This window comes from Equus caballus, chromosome 10, assembly GCF_041296265.1.
Source record: "Equus caballus isolate H_3958 breed thoroughbred chromosome 10, TB-T2T, whole genome shotgun sequence".
In the NCBI taxonomy this organism is placed as follows: domain Eukaryota; kingdom Metazoa; phylum Chordata; class Mammalia; order Perissodactyla; family Equidae; genus Equus; species Equus caballus.
The window spans coordinates 24,013,121-24,035,508 of NC_091693.1; the positions used below are offsets into that span (position 1 = coordinate 24,013,121).

General features: G+C 42.8%; 1 protein-coding gene and 1 long non-coding RNA gene across 3 annotated transcripts; both read right to left on the reverse strand.

Annotated features, from left to right (window-relative positions):
• Positions 1-8,705: 8,705 nt before the first annotated feature.
• On the reverse strand, positions 8,706-13,039 carry LOC138915112 (leukocyte immunoglobulin-like receptor subfamily A member 2). Its single transcript, XM_070225598.1, has 5 exons — positions 13,011-13,039; positions 12,918-12,921; positions 12,802-12,886; positions 12,610-12,741; positions 8,706-12,420 (listed from the first exon to the last, which is right to left on the reverse strand). Exons 1-5 carry the CDS (start codon positions 13,037-13,039, stop codon positions 12,221-12,223), a joined length of 450 nt encoding a protein of 149 aa, XP_070081699.1. The 3' UTR covers positions 8,706-12,220.
• LOC106781636 (uncharacterized) lies at positions 8,706-14,819 on the reverse strand. Of its 2 annotated transcripts, none has more exons than XR_011421996.1 (5): positions 14,613-14,819; positions 14,065-14,179; positions 13,526-13,875; positions 13,223-13,440; positions 8,706-9,254 (listed from the first exon to the last, which is right to left on the reverse strand). It is a non-coding gene; the product is annotated as an uncharacterized lncRNA (long non-coding RNA). The 2 variants fall into 2 exon arrangements; XR_011421995.1 differs by having other exon boundaries at positions 13,181-13,440.
• Between the last annotated feature and the right edge of the window lie 7,569 nt (positions 14,820-22,388).

Here is a 22,388-nt window from a genome sequence, read left to right on the forward strand (position 1 = left end):
GGCGCCTGCTTTGAGTGCTTCCACTGTGCAGATGGAGGAGACCAGGGACCCGAGGGACAGAGAGGCTCACAGGATGTGGCAAGTCAGGGGCTGCTGCCACCCCTTCACGTCCCCACAGGTGTGGACCAATAGGAAGAGGGTGGCCCCTCTCTGGGCCTGGGTTTGCTTTTCTCCAGAGTAGGTGCTCAGGAGGACTCCAGGCCCTCCGGAGACATCTCTGCTCAGAGTTGAGGACTCATCTGATTCCCAAGACTCTTCTCCTTGGCGTGAATGCCCCTCACGGAGGATGGGGACCCAAGTTCTTGTCCTGAGCCAACTTCTGATAGGCTGGCTCTCAATAGGACCCACCACATGTTTCCTCAGTGCCTCTACAAGTGGAATTTACATTCTGTCTTTGGCCAGTCTATAAACAAATATTTATTGAGCTCCTACTATGCATGAGGCATCGGTGCCGGACACCAAAACTACATCTGTGATCCGGGTAAACCCATTTGCTGTATTTTGAGGACTCAAATGAACAGAACATGGATATTCAAAGGCTAATATTGTAATTAATTTGTTGGCAAAGGAGAAATATGGAGAAACATGGAAGAACTAGAGATCACGACTAGACTATGGTTGAGGGAATATCTGTTTGAGAAGGGGTAGACCTATGGGATGGGACACCCATGAGACAGTCCAGAGATGAAAGGACCCTAGAGACATGGGGAATGTCTGAACAGGAGGGAGAGAGAGGGGAAGGTGGTGTCCAGTGATGCCAGGTGCTGTCGACCATGTGAAGACGTTGGGTTGTATTTTTAAGAGAAAAAGAATATATCAACAGTGACTTATTTTAGCAAACTTTTATGAGTCTTCTTAGCTGCTATGTAGCAAATAAATAAAAGTAAATAAACAATAATGGTTGAAGTCCAATTACTCCAATATTGTTGTGTCAAACTGTGTTGTTTTTTAAATTTTTAAAAAATTTTTGTTTACTTATTTATTTATTTGAGATTCATAATAGTTTACATCATTTGAAATTTCAGTTGTATATTATTTCTTGTCTGTCACCACATAGGTGCTTCCCTATCTCACTTATATGTGGAATATAAACAAACACATGGACAAGGAAAATAGTTCAGTGGTTACCAGGAGAAGGGGGTGGAAGGTGGACACAGGGGGTGAAGAGCAAACAGTATTGTTAATGATTTATGTGGACATCTCATACGAAGCTCACATGCTCCTCAATGAGACAAAAACACACAACAGAGGATAGAAATGACACATAGTTTCCCTTTGTTGTTTTTTGGACTGGGAGTTGGGAAGGAATTTCTCAGGTCCAAGCTCTGCAGGAGAGCTGATATGGGAGAGCACAGATGTGTCAAAGGGCCCATCATCTGAGTGTGTGTGTATTTGTGGTGTAACTGCACTGTCTTGTTGGGAGGGAAGGAGAAGCAAGAGCTGAGGGTGGAGGGTCACATCTGGACCGATTATGAACAGCCTTGAGTTCAGAGAGAAGAGTTTGGAGTTTCCCCTGAAGACAGTGAGGACCACAGAAGGATTTTGGGCAAGGAAGGGACAGATCCTGAAATAGAAGAATGATTAGAGAGACTGATACGTGGAGGGTGAACTGGAGAAGGGAGTGTGGGCCTGCAGCTCAGAAAACAGGAAGGTGGTGGATGTGACCACACAGGCCAGATGTGTCCAGGTGTGGGCTGTGGGTTGGACTCTGTGGATGGGAGGACAGCAGGGGTCAGAGCGATTCTGGAGGCTGAATTGTATATACTGGGTGGTTGATTGAGAGGTGTAAGAGACAAGGAAGTAGAGTGACCTTCACTCCCTGCCTTGGCTGACTTGAGACATCAATGGTGCCCTCAGAGACATGGTGAACCAAGGGCTAGGGGGGATAGAGGGGCCTGGGGAGTTTGGTACAATACGCTTCTGCTCCCACAGGAAAGCACAACTCTTCCTCTTGTTCCTGGAATGTGGGTTTTTCTTCTCACAAAGAGTCCCCTGACTGACATGCTGGTTTCTGTAAGAAGCAGGACCCCTCTCTCTATCACGTTGGGGTGAATCAGTTGAGTCATTTCTGCCTGTTGAGAGCTCCCTTTGATGCTGTGTGTCGCTCTCCACTTCAAACTGCAGAGACTGTTCAGGATTAAGATAAGAATGGTCCTCATCATAGCTCCCGTTTCAGGACAGGGATATATACAAGAACAAGAAAGGAAGTAGCTGCTAAAAACGGTCGACCCATTCAGGAAGTGGCAGTGCTATAATTTATATTAATGTTTATATGTATTTTTTATTTTCTCACTCACGTATTAACTAATTAATTGCTTAATTTAATCTACCTATTTACCTATCCATCCAGTTTTATAGAGATGTGATTGACATACATCACTCTGAGTTTATGGTGCACAGCATAATGGCGTGACTTACACATATAGTGAAAAGATGACCACAGTAAGCTTAGTTAACATTCATCATCTCACACAGAAAAAAATAAAAGGAAAAAAATGGCTTTTTCTTGTGATGAGAACTCTTAGGATCTACTCTCTTAACTACTTTCAGATATACCCTGCAGCAGTGCTAACTACACTCATCACATTGGACATTCCATCCCCAGTACTTATTTATCTTATAACTGGAAGTTTATACATTTTGGCCCCCTTCATCCAGTTCTCCAACCCCACCCTTACCTCTGGTTAGCGCAAATATAATCTCTTTTTCTAGGAGTTTCTTTTTTTAGATTCCACATATAAATGAGATCATACAGCATTTGTCTTTCTCTGACTTATCTCATGTAGCATAATGCCTTCAAGGTCCATCTATGCTGTTGCAAAAGGAAGGATTTCCTTCTTTTTATGGCTGAATAATATTCCAGTGTACATTCACTTCTTTGCTCTTGATTTTGTTGCTTGTGAAAAGTGTTGATAAAAACTTGAACAAAGCATCTTTTAAAACGCAATTTTAAATAATAACGGTTATACATGGGAGAAAGGATCAAGTTCTACTTGAGGAAAATGAGGTGAAATATGAACCCTAATCTGATACTGCATCAGAGGCTACCCTGAGGTCCAGGTGGCCCTACCTGATGACCAGTCCCTTCCCCTGAGGTAGGTCTCATGGGAGGCCCTGCAGATCCTAATTTCAAGACAGGTTGGAGAATGAATTTGGGTTGCTGGTCCTAGGAGGGCTCTATGATTCCAGCATTTTGTCCCCCTCTCATTATAGAGATGACAATCATCTGTCACTGGACCCCAGTTTCAGAAATTCACAGCCTCCTTCAGGTGAACACAGAGCGGGGTTAGTGTCTGGGGAGTGTGCAGGTAGAGTGTCCAGGCCGAAATAAGAACCTAGGATCCACAGGACATGCTGCTCTCCTTGTATTTCCAGAAGTGTCACCTTGGGTCCCCCAGTGCCATCTCCATCAGTCCAAACTCCTCTGCTCCCACACAGCCCTGGGCAAAACATGCTGTTCTTGATCCACACAGTAACGAGGGAATGGAGAGGACTCACTCACGTGCCCAGATCCTCTGGGTAAGGCATAAAACTTGAAGGAAACCACATCAGAGATGATTCATCCCCAGTGGATTCCAGTCTTCAGTGCTCCCCCACCCACAAAACCTGGTCATGTGCCGTTAAGAAGCCCAGATTTCCACCATGACCCTCTCCTCCCTTACCTTCAAGGACTCAACGAGACCCAGGAAGCTAAAGAATTTGGGGGACATGGTGCTACTTCTGTTGGACAAGAGACAGATGCTGAGCAGAGCTGAAGAATTCACAGGATGTGGTGGGCGAGGTCCCCACATCATAGATTGTACAGTCCACAAGGTGCCTGTCACACAGGAAGGAGCTGCTTCTCACCCAAGGATGTCAAGGGCTGAGGGTCTAACTTGAGCTACGTCACAGAACACGTCCCCTGTCTAAATTATCACATTTATTTTTCCTAAACTCTACAATCACGTAAGTATTTTAACAGATATGGCTGCATTTTGTAAAGCATAGTTGTTATTCAGTTTATAACATGCAATATTCCCTTCTCCAGCTAATATATAAACATTAACATTATGCAACTCTTTGCAGAATGAATATCTAATGTTTCTCCTACTGATATTTTTTAGGCATTGTACTAGCTGCAAAATTTTTACTTCTGTGGAAAAAAAAAGTTAACTAGAAACTTTGTTTCTTTTCCCCCAGCTTTATTGGGATATAATTGACAAAATGCAATTGTAGTATTTAAGATGTACATCTTGATTTTGTGATACATATGTACATTTTGAAAAGATCACCATGTCAAGCTAGTTAACATATCCATCACCTCACATAGTTAACATTTGTGTGTTTGTGTGTTTGTGTGTTTTGGGAACTCTTGAGAAATCTAAGTACATTTTGAGTATATAATACATTATTATTAACTATAGTCACCACACCATACATTAGGTCTCCAGAACTTATTCATCTTACAACTGAGAGTTTATAACATTTGATCAATATGTCTTCTTTTTCCCCAGCTCCAATTCTCTGGTAACCACCGTTCTGCTGTGTGTTACTATGAATTCAGCTTTTTTTCTTCTACATATAAGTGAAATCATGCAATATTTTTTTTTCTCTATCTGGCTTATTTCACTTAGCATAATGTCCTACAGGTTCATGCATGTTGTCATAAACGGCAGAACTTCCTTCTTTTCTGAAGACTGAATAATATCCCATTGTGTGTGTATACATATATAATTATATCACATTTTCTAATCCATACTTCTGTTGGACACTCGTGTTTTTCCCATATCTTGGCTATTGTGAATGCACTGCTGCAATGAACATGGGCTGCAGATATCTCTTCGAGATCCTGATTTCACTTTCTTTTTCTATATCCCCAGAGTGGCATTGCTGGATCACAAGGTAGTTGTATTTTCAGTTTTCTGAGGAAGCTCCATAGCAGCTGCAGCGCCCCTTAGTGGGGAGGTTGAAAGCAGTGTCTGTGGGCTGGTTGAGATCCCGAGTTGTCTGCTGTGAACTCCTCTCCATTTCTTGGCTCTTTGCTGCCCCTAGAGGATCCAGTCATGGTGATTCCCTCTGCAGAACAGAAAGGGGCTTTCAGGCAGCCCCTGGAAAGGCTGCGTAAGAGACGCTCACATTGCTCTCTTTCCCCCCGGGAGGAATCGCAGGAGGAGGGGGTCTCTCTGTGTGCTGAGCTCGTGGGAAGGTGATGTGGGCGAGGTGAAGCTGTTCTCTCTACCCTTTTCAATGTGGTTCTTCCATTTCCTGCTCCAGCAGCATGCTGAGACCTCACACCTGGACTCCACAGCTTTCATAACGATATTTATGTCTGTGGATGGTGGTTAAATCATGATTTCTGGGGGTGATGAGTGCTGGGCCCTCCTATCTCACCATCTTGCTGAGGTGCATCACTGTCATTTTATATTGCATTTCCTAATGACTAATGATGGTGAGAATATTTTCCTGTTCTCCTTGTCTATTTGTAAAAATATTTCTTATTTGAAAAATATCTTTTCTATAGAAATGTATACTCAAGTGCTTAGAACATTTTTTTAAATACAATTTTTTTTGGTGGTTGAGTTGTTTGTATCTTTACATATCCTACAGCAGACCATTGTCCAATATATAGTATGCAAATATTTTCTCCAATTCTGTACATTGTCTGTTCACTTTCTTGAGAGTGTTCTTTGATCCACACCCATTTTTAATTTTGATGAACTCCTATGTATGTGGGGGTGTTTTTTTGTTTTATTGTGATTTTAATGTTCTTTCTAAGAAAACATTGGAAATCTAAGGTCATGAAGATTTACCCCTATGTTTTCTTCCAAGTTATATAATCTTTGCTGTTATACTGATCCATTTTGAGGTCGTTTCAGTGTATGGTATGTGGGGAGGGTCCAACTTCATTCTTTTGCATGTTTTCTTTTTTCATTCAGTAATCCAACACTGTTTGTCAAAGACACCAAGTCTTAGCGATACTGTGTCTGTTTCTCATGGTCAAGCACCCAGTGAGTTTCCGTCTAGGAATTGAATCAAAATGAGCCTGACCCCAATATCTGGCATCCTCTGCACACAGCTGCCTTTCCCTGATTCCCCCTCATTGGAGTCCAAGAAGCGACTAGGCCACCTGAGTATTGTTCAGTCTGGCACCAATCCCTGTGTGATCCTTAAAGTGATGGGGTTGTTCCCATCTCTGAAATAACTTCCTTGTCCATATTGGAGGAGTCCATGATGATTCAGATTATTTGAACAAAATGAGATCACAAATTCTAATGGCAATTAAAATTTTTCAATTGCACATCAGCCAATACTGGGCACGGTGTTTCCTCCTCTGAGGCCCAGTGTCTCCCCCAGGCAGGGACCCATTGTTTGACTGGACTTTGTGAGGCTAATCAGGCATGGGGTGATCATGTTTTGAGACAACACATGGTCAAGGTGTGACATATTTGCTACAACACATCAACAGCCACTTTGTTGGAAGTTCAACGCCTGGTTCAGACTGTGGATCTCCCCCTCTACTTCAATCCCAGCTTGCTAAATTGTATAGAAAATAGAGATAGGTTACAAAATAGAAATGAACTGTTTACCCTTATGACAACCAGACTTGTGTCACCCGATGAAGGTCAAGAAGAACATCCCCAGATTCCCAGCAGTCCCTGTGTTTTCTATTTGAATAAACTTTTCAAAATTACATATATTTAACCACTAAATAGATCACATCAGAGTCTTTCCCTTCTTTTATTTATTGGATTTATCTTAGGTATGCCCACCTAATGACAAACGATGTCTCTTTCTGAACTTTATATAATGAAATGGCCCTGTATGCCTCCTATGACAATCTTTCATTTGCTTATCACCATGTTTGAAGGTCGACATACATCGCTCTTTGTAGATTTAATCTGTGCATTTGCAGTGCCATGTGATATTCCATGGTAGACATATACGACCAATCGTTCTTTTTTTAATGTATGGATCTTTTGTGTTTTATGGATGTTTTCTAAATAAGAGCCTCTCCTATCAATGTTCTTGTGAGTGTAACTTATGCTGACACACACATATCCCTCTAGGGTATATGCTTCATGGTCATAGCTCTGTGTATTTTCCTTTTAACTAGATAATTCTCATATATTCCCCAAATTGGTTGAAGTAACCTTTACTCCCATTGCTAATGTATTGGAATTATAAGTAAGCCCTATTATCTCCCACACTGGGTTTTTTCAATTTGCCTCTCACGTGGATGTGCTAGGATTATGGTGTCATAATTCCACTGAAACTGTGGCATAACACAGCAGTAGAAATTATCACTGTCTCTAAAATAGAATGAAATACAGACCTACGCAGCACTAATAAGGAGGTGTGTCGCAGATGGCCCTTAAACATTTGTGAGGATGATTCTGCCCGTCTCTTCTCAACTCTGCATTCAGTGAAGTCACATTTGCACTTTGTTCTTGGTCTTGAAGAGAGGATTTACACCACAGAAACTGGCAAATTCCACAAATCAGTGATGGTTTTCTATTTTATTGCGTAACATTGGATTATAACATTATATAGCTTTCAGATGTACATCATAATGTATTTTGAATTCTGTGTAGATTACATCATCTTCACCACCCAAAAACTAATTATAGTCCATCCCCTCACATGTGAACCTAATCACTCCTTTTGCCCTCCCCCTCCCCCCTTCCTCTATGGTAACCACCAATCCAATCTCCATTGCTATGTGTTTGTTTGTCATTGTTTTTATTGTCTACTTATGAGTGAGATCATATGGTATTTGACTTTCTCCCTCTGACTTATTTCACTTAGCATAATACCCTCAAGGTCCATCTATGTTGTCACAAATGGCCGGATTTCATCATTTCTTATGGCTGAGTAGTATTCCACTGTGTATAGATACCACATCTTCTTTATCCACTCGTCCCTTGATGGGCACCTACATTGCTTCCAAGTCTTGGTTATTGTGAATAATGCTGCAATCAACATAGGGGTGCATGTATCTTTATGCATTGGTGTTTTCAAGTTCTTTGAATAAATACCCAGCAGTGGGATAGCTGGATTTTTTAAAGGAGTTTTTTCAGTGGCAGCACACCATTAAGTTGTCACCTCAAACACCAATGTGTTGATTCCAAGTGATGACATTTCTGGAAAAATGACATAGTTGGCGTATGGTGAAGAGAGAAAGGATCATGGGATCCAGAGAGGATGGTAGGCATAGTTTCAGATTTATCTTGTCCAGAATACAATCTGATTTTTGCCCCTTTATTCAGTTACTGAAACCAGGTGAAGTCCTGTGGACTGAAGATATGGAGACTCAACAACGTGCATCTGGTAATGTGTTTGTTGCAAGTAAAGAAAATTGTATTACAGGGGGCTGGCCCCGTGGCCGAGTGGTTAAGTTCGCGCGCTCCGCTGCAGGCGGCCCAGTGTTTCGTTGGTTCGAATCCTGGGCGCGGACATGGCACTGCTCATCAGACCATGCTGAGGCAGCGTCCCACATGCCACAACTAGAAGAAACCACAACGAAGAATATACAACTATGTACGGGGGGCTTTGGGGAGAAAAAGGAAAAAATAAAATCTTTAAAAAAAAAAAAAGAAAATTGTATTACAGAACAGTGTTTAAGAACATGAGGTTTTACATGTGGACCCAAACCAGCCACGAAGGATGTACCCTCATGTGATAGGGGTGAGAAAAAGGGAGAGCCAGTCAACGAAAGCCAACGATGGTAGGGAGAGAAAATACAAATTTAATGGAGGGAGCATCCTGTACAGGGAGCACTCGAGACATTTTCCTGAATCTAAACCAGGTTTACATCCCTCAACATTTTCAGCAGACAGATCCCCAAACTTATGGTCCAGATTTACTTTCAACCTCCTGGGATCATCAGACTTGTTCTAATTCTCCACCACTCTGAATGGTGCAGTGTTCCCTCTTGTGTTTACCTCCTGGCTGCATCTTGGGTCGTTCTCTGGGTGTGTCGAGCTTGAATAAGCAGGACCCCAAGGAGCACCAGGATCAAGATAGCCATGCCTATCCAGATGAGATTCTCCACCGTATAGTCTTGGGGGTGTGACTCTAAGAATTGCAGTCTAAGTGTTCACAGAGGTCAGGGCAGGTCAAAATCACACCAGGATCCCTGGATATCCCCTCAGGACACTGCGCCTCCCCTTGACAAGACATTACCGTCTGCACCAGCCCCATAACTGAGAATTTCTCCTAGTCACCGCTCTTGGGACCTGGCTTGTTTCATGATGGGTTGATGGCATCAGCAGCTCCTAAGGAAAAAAAAAAAAAAAGGAATAGTTGGGTGAGGAATTGAAGAGACCTGAGTCCAGCCTTTCCTTTGAGCTCTGTGTTTTATATCCCCCCACTTCTCATGACCTAATTTATAAATAGTTCCTTCATTAACCCTTTCTCTGCTGTAGCAGGTTTCTCTCTGGTTTCCTCACTGGATTCTTTCAGGCTCCTTGTTTTCTTTGAATTCAGAACCTGCTTCTAAGTCACAGTGGATCAAAGTTTGGATGTGTCCCTAGAGCTCAGGATTGGAGAGAAAAATGGTCTTTCACTACAGAAATAGTTGAGCCCTTGTGTATTCTCTGTTCAGTCTGGGACGCAAGACCCCAAAAGCTTATTCCATACAGCTGAGGGTTTCCTCTTATTCAACAGCTGAGGACCCAGGGTCCGTGGATGAGGGTTGGTCTCAGGGGGCTTCTGAATGTCAGGAAAACAAAGGAGTGAGATTCTGGGCCTGGGTCCCTCTCTTCCACCTCACTTAGTGCCCACTCCTCTGGGATCTGCATTTTATCATCACCAGGACTTTTTCATCCATTTATTCTTTCATAAATTCAGTCTTCATATAGTTAGTAATACCTACAGTGGTAGACAGATAGACACGTAGATGCAAACATGCAAATGTGTATTTTATAAATGTGATGTTTAATCATTGGGTTATAAAAACGCTGTTATTTCTTGTTTGGAGTGTGAATCAAAGTGGAAAGACCAACAACAAATGTGTGAAAACACATCTGATGAAAACTATAGGCACATGGATGAACATTTGTAGATAGAAACGAATATTGGTATATATTCATAGATGTGTATATACAAATATAAAACTGTATATATAAATATATAAACTGTATATGTTTATGTGATAGCAGATATATATATAACTACATATATACATAATTATGTATATATATAGAGAGAGAGAGAGAGGGAGACAGAAACAGAGACAGAGAGAGGTCAGGTTTCAGTCTGCTCTTCAATAAGGAATAAAGTCTTGTCTTTGGGATGTAGAGAGTGGGCAGAGGAGAAGGGAGAGCTGACACTTGGGGGATGGTAAATTGGAGACAGGTCAGGGACGAGTGCCCAAAAGAGGGAGGTTCCATCATCATCTGTCTTTTTTGGACAAACTCTAGAAAGTCTGATAAAGTATCAAGTTGGGGCAGCTAATCATGTGATTTTTAGTTTAAAAGGCACTTCCACTCCCTCTTTGTGAAAGATCCAGAACCAAGGAGATCCACAGTTCTGCTTTTAAAATTCAAGGAACAGAGTAAACCAGTGGAATTATACTGTTGAGCGAGCACAAAAAAAGGAAATCATGTTAATCTTTTCCCAGTTTTGATTTGAAAACCAACATAGTAGAAACAAGAAAGAAAGAAAAGACACACATCATAGACTAATCCTAACTATAAAGATCCATGCAAAAATTCTAAGTAAATATTAACATAAAATTGAGAAAATGTGAATGAATGATAAACGTTATTCAGTTGGGTTAATATTCAAATGTTTGAAACCAAGAAGAGTTGCAATGTGTCTCAGACGGTTATAAGTTAAAGAGAAAAGATAACTGTGCAGATGTACAACTGTCAGGAAAAGAAAGCCTTCCTAATAAAACCCTAAAGAAACAGGAAAATGATTTGAAAAGGATAGGCCCATAGCACCAGAGATATAAAATATAGATTTTTAATGGGTTTCCTTAAAATGTTGTTGGATATAAATTAAGCTGTTTTCCTGAGGTGAAGATCAAGAACATTTTACATTTTACATTGCTATATGGTATTTGGTGAAAGAAAAATAGGTATGCAGTTTGGAATAAAGAAGTGAAATTTCCTTTTACTTGTGGAAATTAAAATTTTTATCAGTATATCAGACAAGATCAATTGAAAAACAATTGAAAGGGAGAGAATCTGTAGTAAGTGAATAGGATATAAAATTAATATGCTCGAACCAATGGCTTTATTGTGTGTAACTATTATTTAGAAAATATAAAGGAATCAAACACTTTACTTATATTTAGTAAACAGGCTGAGCAATTCTTAAAATAGGCTATGAACTGACACAATTCTTGTGAATAAAATTGAAAATGCTTCTGAAGTTCAGTAATAAACCTCAATTGAAATTTTGTGTGATAAGAAGACTTGATATTACAAAAAGTTGTTTTCCAACTTTTTGGAATGTATGAATTTAATCTAATCCCAATAATAATAGGAGAATTATTTTTGAAGCAGAAATCTGTATTATACAAATTAAATCTGTAAGTTTATACATTAAAATATTGCTTAAATAGTTCTCAAAGAGCAATAACAGAGAAGTGTGAGCAGAAAATGCAGAGTGGACCTGAGCGGCACACAGACGTGTTTGCAGTAATCCCCTAAGTGACTCCAGTGAGCCGTGCATGGTCCCTCCTTAGTCTCAGGTGTGCACTGAGTGGCTGGAGGCCTCCAGGTGAGCACAGGAGGGCCGTGCAGAGTGGTACCCATAGGTGGGGATGCTTCTGTCTATAGGAGAGTGTCCAGTGGGACCTGGGACACCAGAGGCTCAGATTCAGATATGGACACATCAGGAGGTGATGGTGGGGCCTGTCTTCTAGGCTCAGTCTAGTCACCTTCCTCCTGGGTTCACTCACATCTCACTCTGTCATTCCTACTCTGTATCTCTGCGGAGACTTCAGGGATGGGAAGGCCTCCACCTCTTTCCACCCTCTCATGACCTGCACCCTCCTCTGTGACCCTCCCCATGCGCCCCTCATCTGTTACAGTGTCAGATTTTTTGAGGACAGGGCCCTGAGCTGACTGACTCAAAAAGGACAGAGTCAGGGCCCCTCACTTGAGACCGTGAGATCCAGGGTGTCAGTGGAGTGTGATAACAGGTAGAGGATAGTGTTGTATTAGCTGTAACATTTGTAGGTCTCCCTGTGGGCTGAGGTCACAGGACTCATGGGTAATTGGACCCGGTTCTACTGAGCTTGGTACTTTGATCTAAGGCGCAGTGGGGGATCCGCTGTCCCCTCCTTGGACAGAAGGAAAATGTTCCTCGGGGTCCATGACTGACACAGCAGGGTCACGTTCTCTCCTGAGGCCACCAGGGGGCACAGCTGCACTAAGAGAGAGGGTGTGTCAGGGAGCTGTCCAAGAGAGAGGAAGGGTGTATGAGGGGCTGCCCTCTCACCATGTTCTTAACTGAAAGTCCCCAGGCCTCTCTCTGAGGACCCTCATCTCTGTCTGTCTTGTTCCCTTTGAATGTCTCTCTCTCCCTTTCTCTCCCCTGTCTCTCTTTATCTCTCTCCTTCCTTCATCCAGGAATCACCACAGCAAGGCCTGTGCAGGGTCTGGGTCCCTGACTGACCAGCTGTCTCTTCATCTTCCACCAGAGTGTCCAGGGGGTCGCTGGGGGATGACCATTTCGAGGACCGGTTGTATGCACTGTAGCACCTATACTGGCCCCCATGGTAGGGTCTCACAGGGCCCAGGCGGAAGTCTGCCTGACAGAGCCCAGCCTAGGGCTGCCGTCCAAGGTCCTGGGGGAGGTCATGTCCACCCTCCTTGGGAAGAGCAAATCTGTCATAGCCGACATCAGAGGGGCACTGGAGGGTCAGTCTCTGCCCAGAGGCCACCACAGGTCCCTTCTAGGTCAGAAGGGAGAGCTTCCCAGACTCTCCTGGGAGAAAGACCACCTGTGGATGCAGGGGCTCATTCCTCCCATAAACCCCTTCTCCATTCTGGAAACCAGGTCTCACTGTCTCTCACTCTTTGTGTCTCTGGCCCAGGAGCCCCATTATCCTCTCACGCCACGCACTCACCTGGGGCTCCCTGAGACTACAGACCCCTGTCTGGCGCCTCAAATCATGGATGGGACCAGGATGGGACTTCCTCACCTGGGACCAAGAGCTCCAGGGGGTCACTGAAGTGCAACACACCTGGGTTTTTTACTGTCATAGCCATAGCATGTGAACATCCACCTGTGGCTGAGGGTCACGGGGCCCACCGGGAGCATGGCCTGGAACTGCCCATTGAGGGGGTCGCTGTGAGTCCAGGGTCCAGGAGGGCTGGTGTTCTCCTTCCTTAGTCAGAACGAACCTGTCAAATCCCAGTTGTGAGCCACACTGGAGGGTCACGTTCCCTCCTGTTGTCACCACAGGGCTTGGCGGGGCTGAGAAAGAGGGTTTGCTATAGAATCCTAGGAGAGGAGGAAGCAGTGTGTTAAATGGGGATCACACTCCCCTCATATCCTTCAGGGCTGGGCTGTGAGAGGGGACACACACCTGAGAGCAGACCCCCCTCCTGAGGACAGAGCCTGAGGCTGGGATCCCTGAGTGTTCTCTCATCTGTCACCACCAGCTCCAGGGCGTCACTGTGCTCTGACCAGCTGACGGGGCTGAGATAGCAACAGAGACATTGCGCTGCATATAAATGTGTCATGTGTGGGATGGAGACCTTGGCCTTTTCCCCAGGCTCCCGTGGGTTCAGTCTTCTCCAGGGCTCTGTGCTTCCCTCTTCATCCAGATAGTACATTTGGGCTTCCAGAGTTCCCTGACACCAGATGGTGATGGGCCTTCTCCAGAGGGGATCACAGAGCCTGGGTCAGCCCAGATGGTGAGTTTGGGGAGGGTCCCTGGAAGGAAATCAGAGTCTGGGTCACAAGACATTCCTCACCCCAGTTCCCTACCTCTCAGGCCCAGAACCCTCCCAGACGTCCCCCATCCCTCAGCCCAGAACTGCTGTTCTCCATCCTGTTTGCCCAGGAGTGGCTTCTTGTTCCCAGTGAGGAGGTGGGACCTGGGACACCTGGAGACAGACTCACCTGCCTGCATGGGGCTCCTCGGGCCCACGCTCAGGCCTGGAAGAGAATTCCCTGCGAGAGATCCCTGGATCCTGAGCAGAATCCTCCTCCTCGTGAGTCTCCTGAGTCCTGGGGTCTCCGGAAAGAACAGGACCTGGAGGTGGGGTGGCGTCCCTCCCAGACTAGGGCTTCCCCTCCCCCTCCTCAAATCTCATGGAGGCAGATCAGGACCGTGAGAGTGGGAGTCATGGCATCTCCTCCCTGTTGCCCCAGCTGTACAGATGGAGGAGACCACAGTGCCCGGCAGGACAGACAGATGCACAGGATGTGGCCATTTGGAGGCTGTTCCTCTTCCTCATGGGGTTATCATGTCAGCAGCCCCACAGACAGGGGAACAGCACCCCTTCAAGGAGCCTGGTACCCATTTACAGTTTGGAGCAGCAAATAGACACAGAGAACCTCCTTCCAGTTGAGGTGACCCAGGGCATGTGCTTGCCCTGCAAAGCCTCCCCCATGGGGTCTCCTTCATTCTCAGCCCATCCATCAGAACATCCCTGTGGGATCCTCACCATGGACAGTGGTCATCCAGGCCCTGGAGATGCTTCAAGGACGATGCAGGTTCCTGCTGCCTGCAGAGCTCAGATCAGCAGAGACACACACTCAGCATCTAGCTGCACAGTTCAGGTCAAGGTCATTGTGACAATGAGCACAGGCTAGAAATGCAGTGAAATAAGGGAAGGAAACATTGCCCCTCTCCTGGTTCCGGAGTGTGGGCTTTCTTTCCATCACAACCACGTTTGCAGACTTCTCTTTTTTCTTGCAACAGCGTCCACCCCCATCTCTCTGGTAACAAACCTCTGAGTCATTCCTGCCACCTCACCGCCCCTGTTTCCTCAGGAAGAGCTCTCCTCCTCATGCTAGGGTCGTGTCTTCACTTTAGGGGTCAACAAATGGGTTAGTGCTCTAATTTGAGAGGCAAATCTGATTATCATTTAAACAACCCTCCTTCATAAACTACCCATGTGACCTTGAGCAGTAACACAAGATCCCTGGGCCTCAGTTTCCAGGTTTGAGCAGGTTGTCATGAACCCCAATCCTCAGAGTGATTGTGGGGTCGGTGGTGCTCTAAACATGGCAGGAACCACCAGAATTCTAGTTTTTAGCCATCACCATACATACGCGCCCCTTTCGCCCTTTTGCCCTTCCAGATTCCCTTTCCCTGTAGTACCTACCAATCTGTTGTCCCTATTTATGTGTTTGTTTGCTGTATCTTCCACATATGAGTGAAATCATACCATGTTTGTCTTTCTCCATCTGACTTATTTCGCTTAGCGTAACGACCTCAAGGTCCATCCATGTTGTCTCAAATGCAATGATTTCATCTTTTTTTTGGCTGAGCAGTATTCCATTGTGCGTGTGTGTGTGTGTGTGTGTGTGTGTATATATATATATATATAGTTACTTTGTATATATACAATTACTATATATGTATACCACACCTTCCTTATCCATTCGTCCTTTGATGGACACTCGGGTGGCCTCCAAGTCTTGGCTATTGTGAATAATGTTGCAATGAATATGCAGGCGTATATGTCTTTTTGAATTAGTGTTTTGATGTTCTTAGTATAAATATGCAGAGGTGGAATAGCTAGATCATATGGTATTTATATTTTTAACATTTTGAGAAATCTCCATACTGTTTTCCATAGTGCCTGCACAAGTTCGCGAGCCCACCAGCAGTGCTTGAGAAATCCCTTTTCTCCATATCTTCTCCGTTTGTTGTCTTGTTCTTTATAGCCATTCTGATGGGGGTAGGTGATATCTCATTGTAGTTTTGATTTGCGTTTCCCTAATAATTAGTGATGGTGAACATCTGTTCATGTGCCTGTTGGCCATCTGTATATCTTCTATGGAAAAACATCTGTTCTTATCCTGTTTTTTTGTTTTTTGTTTCTTGTTTTGCTGAGGAAGATTCACCCTGAGCTAGCATCTGTGCCAATCTTCCTCTATTTTGTATGTGGGCTGCCACCCCAGCATGATCACCGAGGAGTGGTGTTGGTCCACCTAACCCAGGCCACAGAAACAGATCATGCCAATCTTAACCACTACGTCATGGGGCTGGCCCTCCTCTGCCCATTTTTTTGATCGGGTTGTTTGTTCTTTTGTTGTTGAGTTGTATGAGTTCTTTATGTATTTTGGAAATGAACGCCTTGTTGGATATATGATTTGCAAATTTTTATCCACGTTGATGTGTTGTTTTTCTTTTTGTTCATGATTTCCTTTGCTGTGAGGAAGCTTTTTAGTTTGATGTTGTCCCAATTGTTTACTTTTTCTTTTGTTTCCCTTCCCTGAGGAGACGTGGTATTCAAAACCATACTGCTAAGACGAATGACAAAGGGTACTGTGTATGTTTTCTTCTAGGATTTTTATGATTTCAAGTCTTACATTCAAGTCTTTAATCCATTTAGAGTTAATTTTGGGGTATGGGGTAAGATAACAGTCTACTTTCATTCTTTTGCATGTGGCTGTCCAGGTTTCCTAACACCATTTATTGAAGAGACTTTCCTTTTTCCATTGTTATTTTCAGGCATGTTTGTCTAAAATTAGTTTTCCATAGATGTGTGGGTTTATTTTGGGGCTCTCGATTTGATTCCATTGATCTCTGTGTCTGTTTATGTGCCAGTACCATGCTTTTTTGATTCCTGTAGCTTTGTAGCATATTTTGAATTCAGGGAATGTGATACCCCCAACTTTGTTCTTTTTTCTCAGCATTTCTTTGGCTATTTGGGGTCTTTTTCATTCCATATAAACTTTAGGATTCTTTGTTCTATTTCCATGAGGAAGGTCATTGATATTCTGATTGGGATTGCATCGAATCTGTAGATTGCTTTAGGTAATATGGCCATTTTGACTGTTTATTCTTCCAATCCATGTACGTGGACTCTCTCACCATTTCTTTAAGTTTCCTTCAATTTCTTTCAGTAACGTCTCATAGTTTTCAGTGTGTAAGTCTTTCATCTCCTTGATTAAATTTATTCCTAGTTGTGTTTTTGGTTGTGAAACTCAATGAGATTTTATTCTTCATTTCTCCTCTTGCTAGTTTGTCATTAGTGTCTAGGGATGTGACTGATTTTTATGTTGATTTTGTTCTCTGCAACTTTACTGTATTCCTTAATTATTTTCAATAGCTTTTGATAAATTCTTTATGGTTTTCCCTGTATAGAATCATGTCACCTGCAAATAGGTACAGCTTTGCTTCTTCTTTTAAATTAAAATCCCTTTTATTTCTTTTGTTGCCTAATTGCTCTTGCTAAAACTTCCAGTACTATCTTGAATAAGAGTGGTGAGAGTGGACACCCTTGACTTGTTTCTGTTGTCAGAGGAATAGCTGTCAGTTTTTCACCACTGAGTGTAACGGCAGTGAGTTTGTCTTTATGGCATTGCTTTTGTGGAGGTACTTTCTCCCATACCCATTTTGTTGAGAGTTTTATCATAAATAGATGCTGCATCTTGTCAAATGTACCTATTGAGATGATCATGTGACTTTTATTCTTCATTTTGATAATGTGGTGTATCACGTTGATTGATTTGCAGATGTTCAACCATCCCCATGTTTCTGAAATAAACCCACTTGATTCTGGTGTATGATCCTTGTAATGTATTGCTGTATTCAATTTGATAATATTTTGTTGAGGATTATTGCATCTATGTTCACCAGTGATATTGGCCTGCCATTTTCTTTTTGTGTGTTGTCTTTGTCTGGTTTTGGTATCAGGGTAATGTTAGCTTTGTAGAATGAGTTAGGAAGCATGCTCTCTTTTTCAATTTTTTGGACGTGTTTGAGAAGGATAGGTATTAAATCTTCTTTGAATGTTTGGTAGAATTCTCCAGATAAGCCATCTTCTCCTGGACTTCTGTTTTTTGGGTGGTTTCAATGTCTTTACTTGTGATTGGTCTATTCAGATTCTCTTTCTTCTTAACTCAGTTTTGGGAGGTTGTATGATTGTAAGAATGTATCCGTTTCATCTAGGTTAACCTGTATGTTGGCATATAACATTTCAGAGTATTCTCTCATAATCCCTTGTATTTCAGTGTTTTCTGTTGCAATTTCTTCTCTTTCAGTTCTCACTTTACTTACCTGAGTCTTCTCTCCCTGTTTTTCTTAGTGAGTCTGGCAAAATTTTTGTCAATTTTGTTTATCTTCTCAAAGATGCAGCTCTTAGTTTCATTGATCCATTCTGTTGTCTTTTTAGTCTCTATTTCATTTATTTCCGATCCGATTTTTATTATTTCCTTTCTTCTACTGAATTTGGGTTTTGTTTGTTCTTTTTTCCCTAGTTCTTTTATATATAGCGTTAGATTGTTCATTTGAGATTTTTTTTTTAGGTAGGCCTGTATTGCTATAAACTTCTTTCATGGTACTGCTTTCGCTGCATCCCATAAGAGTTGTTATGCTGTGTTTTCATTTTGATCTTTCTCCAGGTATTTTTTAATTTCTCTTTTGATTTTTTTCATTGATCCAATAGTTGTTCAGTATTGTCTAGTCTTCACATATTTGCGACTTTCCCAACTTTCTTGTGGTAGTTCATTTCTAGTTTCATACCATTGTTGAAAAGATGCTTAATAGGATTTCAATCTTCTTAAATTTATTGATGTTTATTTTGTTTCCCAACATATGGTCTACCTTTGAGAATGTTCCATGTGCTCTTGAGAAGAATGTGTGTTCTGTTGCTTTTGGAAGGTATGTTCTCTATATATCTATTAAGTCCATCTGGTCTAGTGTTTCATTTAAGGCCATGTTTTCTTATTGACTTTCTGTCTGGATGATCTATCCATTGACGTAAGTGCTTTGCTAAAGTCCCTTACTATTATTGTCTTACTGTTAGTTTCTCCCTTTGGGTCTGTTAATAGTCGCTTTATATGCTTTGGTGCTCTTATGTTAGGTGAATATATGTTGCTAAGTGTTTTGTCTTCTTGGTGGAATGTTACATTTATTATTATATAAGGTTTATTTTTATCTATTGATATCTTTTTCGGTTTGAAGTTTATTTTCTGAGGTAAGCCTCAGTGCCCTCCTTGTGCTGCCACTGACTCCAAAGTTGCTAGTGCCTTGCTATATACAATGTCATTGCAGTCACATGTGTCACCACTGGGGTCACCAGGCTTTGAACACCTCTTTTGCTTCCAGGGTTGCCTGGGTCTTGTGTTCCTCTACTGGCTCTACATGGGTTCTCCATGGGCTCAGGTGTTGCTATGTGCACCACCTACACTCCTGCTTCTGTGTTATCTAAGCATGCTGGAGTCACTGCTGCCAATGGCACTGGGTTCACAGGTGTCCTTTCTGCTGCCAGGAGGCTGGGGTCTTGCATGCAGCTCCTGCTGCCAGTAGGGATGGTGTCAGTGGTGCCAGCATTGGGGACTATGCCATGGCTTCTTTTGTGGCTCCTGAACTCTCAGATCACAGTTGCCACATGCCATGCTTAGAGAAGGGGGAGGGGCTATGTCATGAGTATTACTGCTGCTCCTGTAGCCTCTGGTCTTTGGTATGCACTGGTATGTTTTTTGAAACCTCACATCACAGTACTATCACCACTGCTGGGACAACCTGAGTTTTGGGTTACTGCTGCCAGGGGAGGGGGAAGCGGCTGCTTCCCTGGTTCCACTGCTACATGGAGGTCCAGTCCACCCACTTTCAGAGGTATAGATTTATGGCTCTCTCAGGCACTCTCTTCTGCTGTGCAGGGAGTTCTTGTTGGTCAGTGGATGTCCTGACTGTTGTAACTAAGAGGGGAGAGACAAAAGGAACAAATCACTCTACCATGATGCTGATGTCACTCCAGAATGTACATATTTAAGGCCCATATTATACCTAAAATGTTAAGCTTTTATTAGTATCTCTGATTCTTTTCGTATTTCTAGCATAAGCATTATGTTCCCTGAATATGATGAAATTTAATTAGCAATCAAGAATAAGAAGATATTATAAAAACATCTAATACTTAATGAAATTAGTAAAATACTAAAACATGAGCTGAAAAGATGCAAGCATCAGGTGATGTGTTAAATAAAAAGAGAGAAAAATGCATTGCATGAAAGTGGACCTGAGCATGCAGGTGAGTATACCTGTGGACCCAAACCTGCCACGTGGAGGTAGCCGCACATCATAGGGGTAAAAAAAATAAGGGGTCCAGTCAAGGACAATGAATTGTGGTATGGAGGGAAATTACCAAAGTTTAGTTGTAGTAAAGCTTCTACAGGAACAATCCAGACATTTTCCTGCACTGAAATATGTTTGCATTCTCAATATTCTCAGCACACAGTTCCCCTAACTTACAGCTCTGATTTTCTTCCAAAACCTCTTGATATCATCACATTTATTTCCAAGGTTCTACGTCACTAAATGGTAAGTTTGTTCTCTCTTGTGTTTATCTCCTGGCTGCACTTTGGGACCTTCTTTCACTGTGCCAAGATTGAAACAGCAACACCTTCATAACTGTCATGATCAAGGCAGACATGCCCATCTGGATGAGATTCTCCACTGTGTAATCTTGGTTACCTGATTCTAGAGTGGGGGGACAAAGAGATCACAGTCATCAGGGCAGACTGAAATCACCCCAGGATCCCTGCGTGTCCATCTTGGGCACCTTCCTTCTGTTGACAGGATTTGACCCTCTTTACCCAACTCCATACTTATTATTTCTCCTTACTCATCCTTCTGAGAGTCTGACTTGTTTGGTGATAGTCTGAGGGTATCAGCTGCCCCTGAGGGCCAAAAATAGAGTGTGGGTGAGGAGACTTAGGTAATCTCTTCTCTGCTCTCCAGTGAGTCTCTAAAACTAGATAATGCCAATCTCAATTCCTTGAGGTGAGCCTCTCTGGTGTCTCATCTTCTGACTAATTAGGATGCAGAGATGAACATTTGAGGGCATCATTTTTTTCTGAGAATCAGGAACATGAAGAAGTGAAAGACTGTTTAGCTTTCATTTCCTCCACCTCAGCATGCTCCTTTCTGTCTCTGGCTCAGGATTATATATTGCCATGTCACATTCCTTTCGCCTCTCTATCAGTTGATTATTTTTAAAAACACATGAAGGGATATTTACAACACACAAGAGAATCTTTCTAGGAGAAAGGAATACCACAATCAACATAACCTCCACTTACTCATTCACTTTGTGGTCTAGATAGGGTTATTGAAAGAAACAAGCAAAATGAGATATGCCATACACTCCTCAGGGAGGAGGGGGCTGTGTTAAAAGGGGACAGTCATCCCACATATGCCAGGTGTGGACTGTGAGGATTGAGATCCCCTGAGGCCACACTTTGCTCCCTTCTGCCTGTGAGGAGGAGCCCACATTGGGAGCCCGGCTCCTCCCCCTTACCTGTCACAACCAGGGGCAGGGGGTCACTGCGCTCTGGCCAGCCATTTCTGCTGGTATTGTATGCACACTGATACAGCCCTGCAGTGTGTGAGCTCATAGATTCGATGGAGAAACTGGTCTTCTTGCTGGAGTCCTGTGGGGCCTCTCTATTGAAGGGTTTAGAGACCCTCTCTCTACACAGATTGTAGACATCAGCCTGCAGAGATTCCTGACACCAGATTGTCACAAGACTCCAGTTGGTGACCACGGGGCCTGGGTCAGCCCAGAGGAGGGTTGAGGGGGACTCCTGGCAAGGAATAAGACCTGAAGTGGCAGGGAGTACTTCTCCCCTCAACTTCTCCAGCTGTCACTCAAGACCCCTCCCAGACTTGTCGCCATCAGCCCACATCCTCAGTGCTCCCCACAGCTGCCAAGAGGGATTCACTAAGCTGAAGCAGGAGTTCTGGGGGAGGATCCATCTGCCCATTCCTGGTCCCATGGGCTCCGACACCGCCTTGGAAGAGTATGTAGATATAATACGTATCACAACTGCAATGTAAAGGGGTGAGAATAAAGACACCTATATATTTGCAAGGTTTCTACATTTCTCGTGGAGTAAAATCCTAACTCTAACTTGACAGTAAAATTAGGTATGCATATGGTAATATCTAGCACAGCCACATAGACAGAATTCAAAGAGGTATAGTTAAAACACCAATAAAGAAATTAATATGTAATATTAAAGATATTTTTTATGCCAAATAATGGGATGAAAAGGAAAACAGAAGAACAAGAAAAAACAATAGAGGGGACAAACAGAAAAAAACAAAGTGAAATAGTAAACCTAAATAACAATCTATTATTAATTATATTACATATATATTACATATATATACATATAAATGGTGTATACATAGCAATTAAAAGACAGAGATTATAAGACTGGTTTAGGAAAAAACAACCACAAATAAGACCTTTCTATAT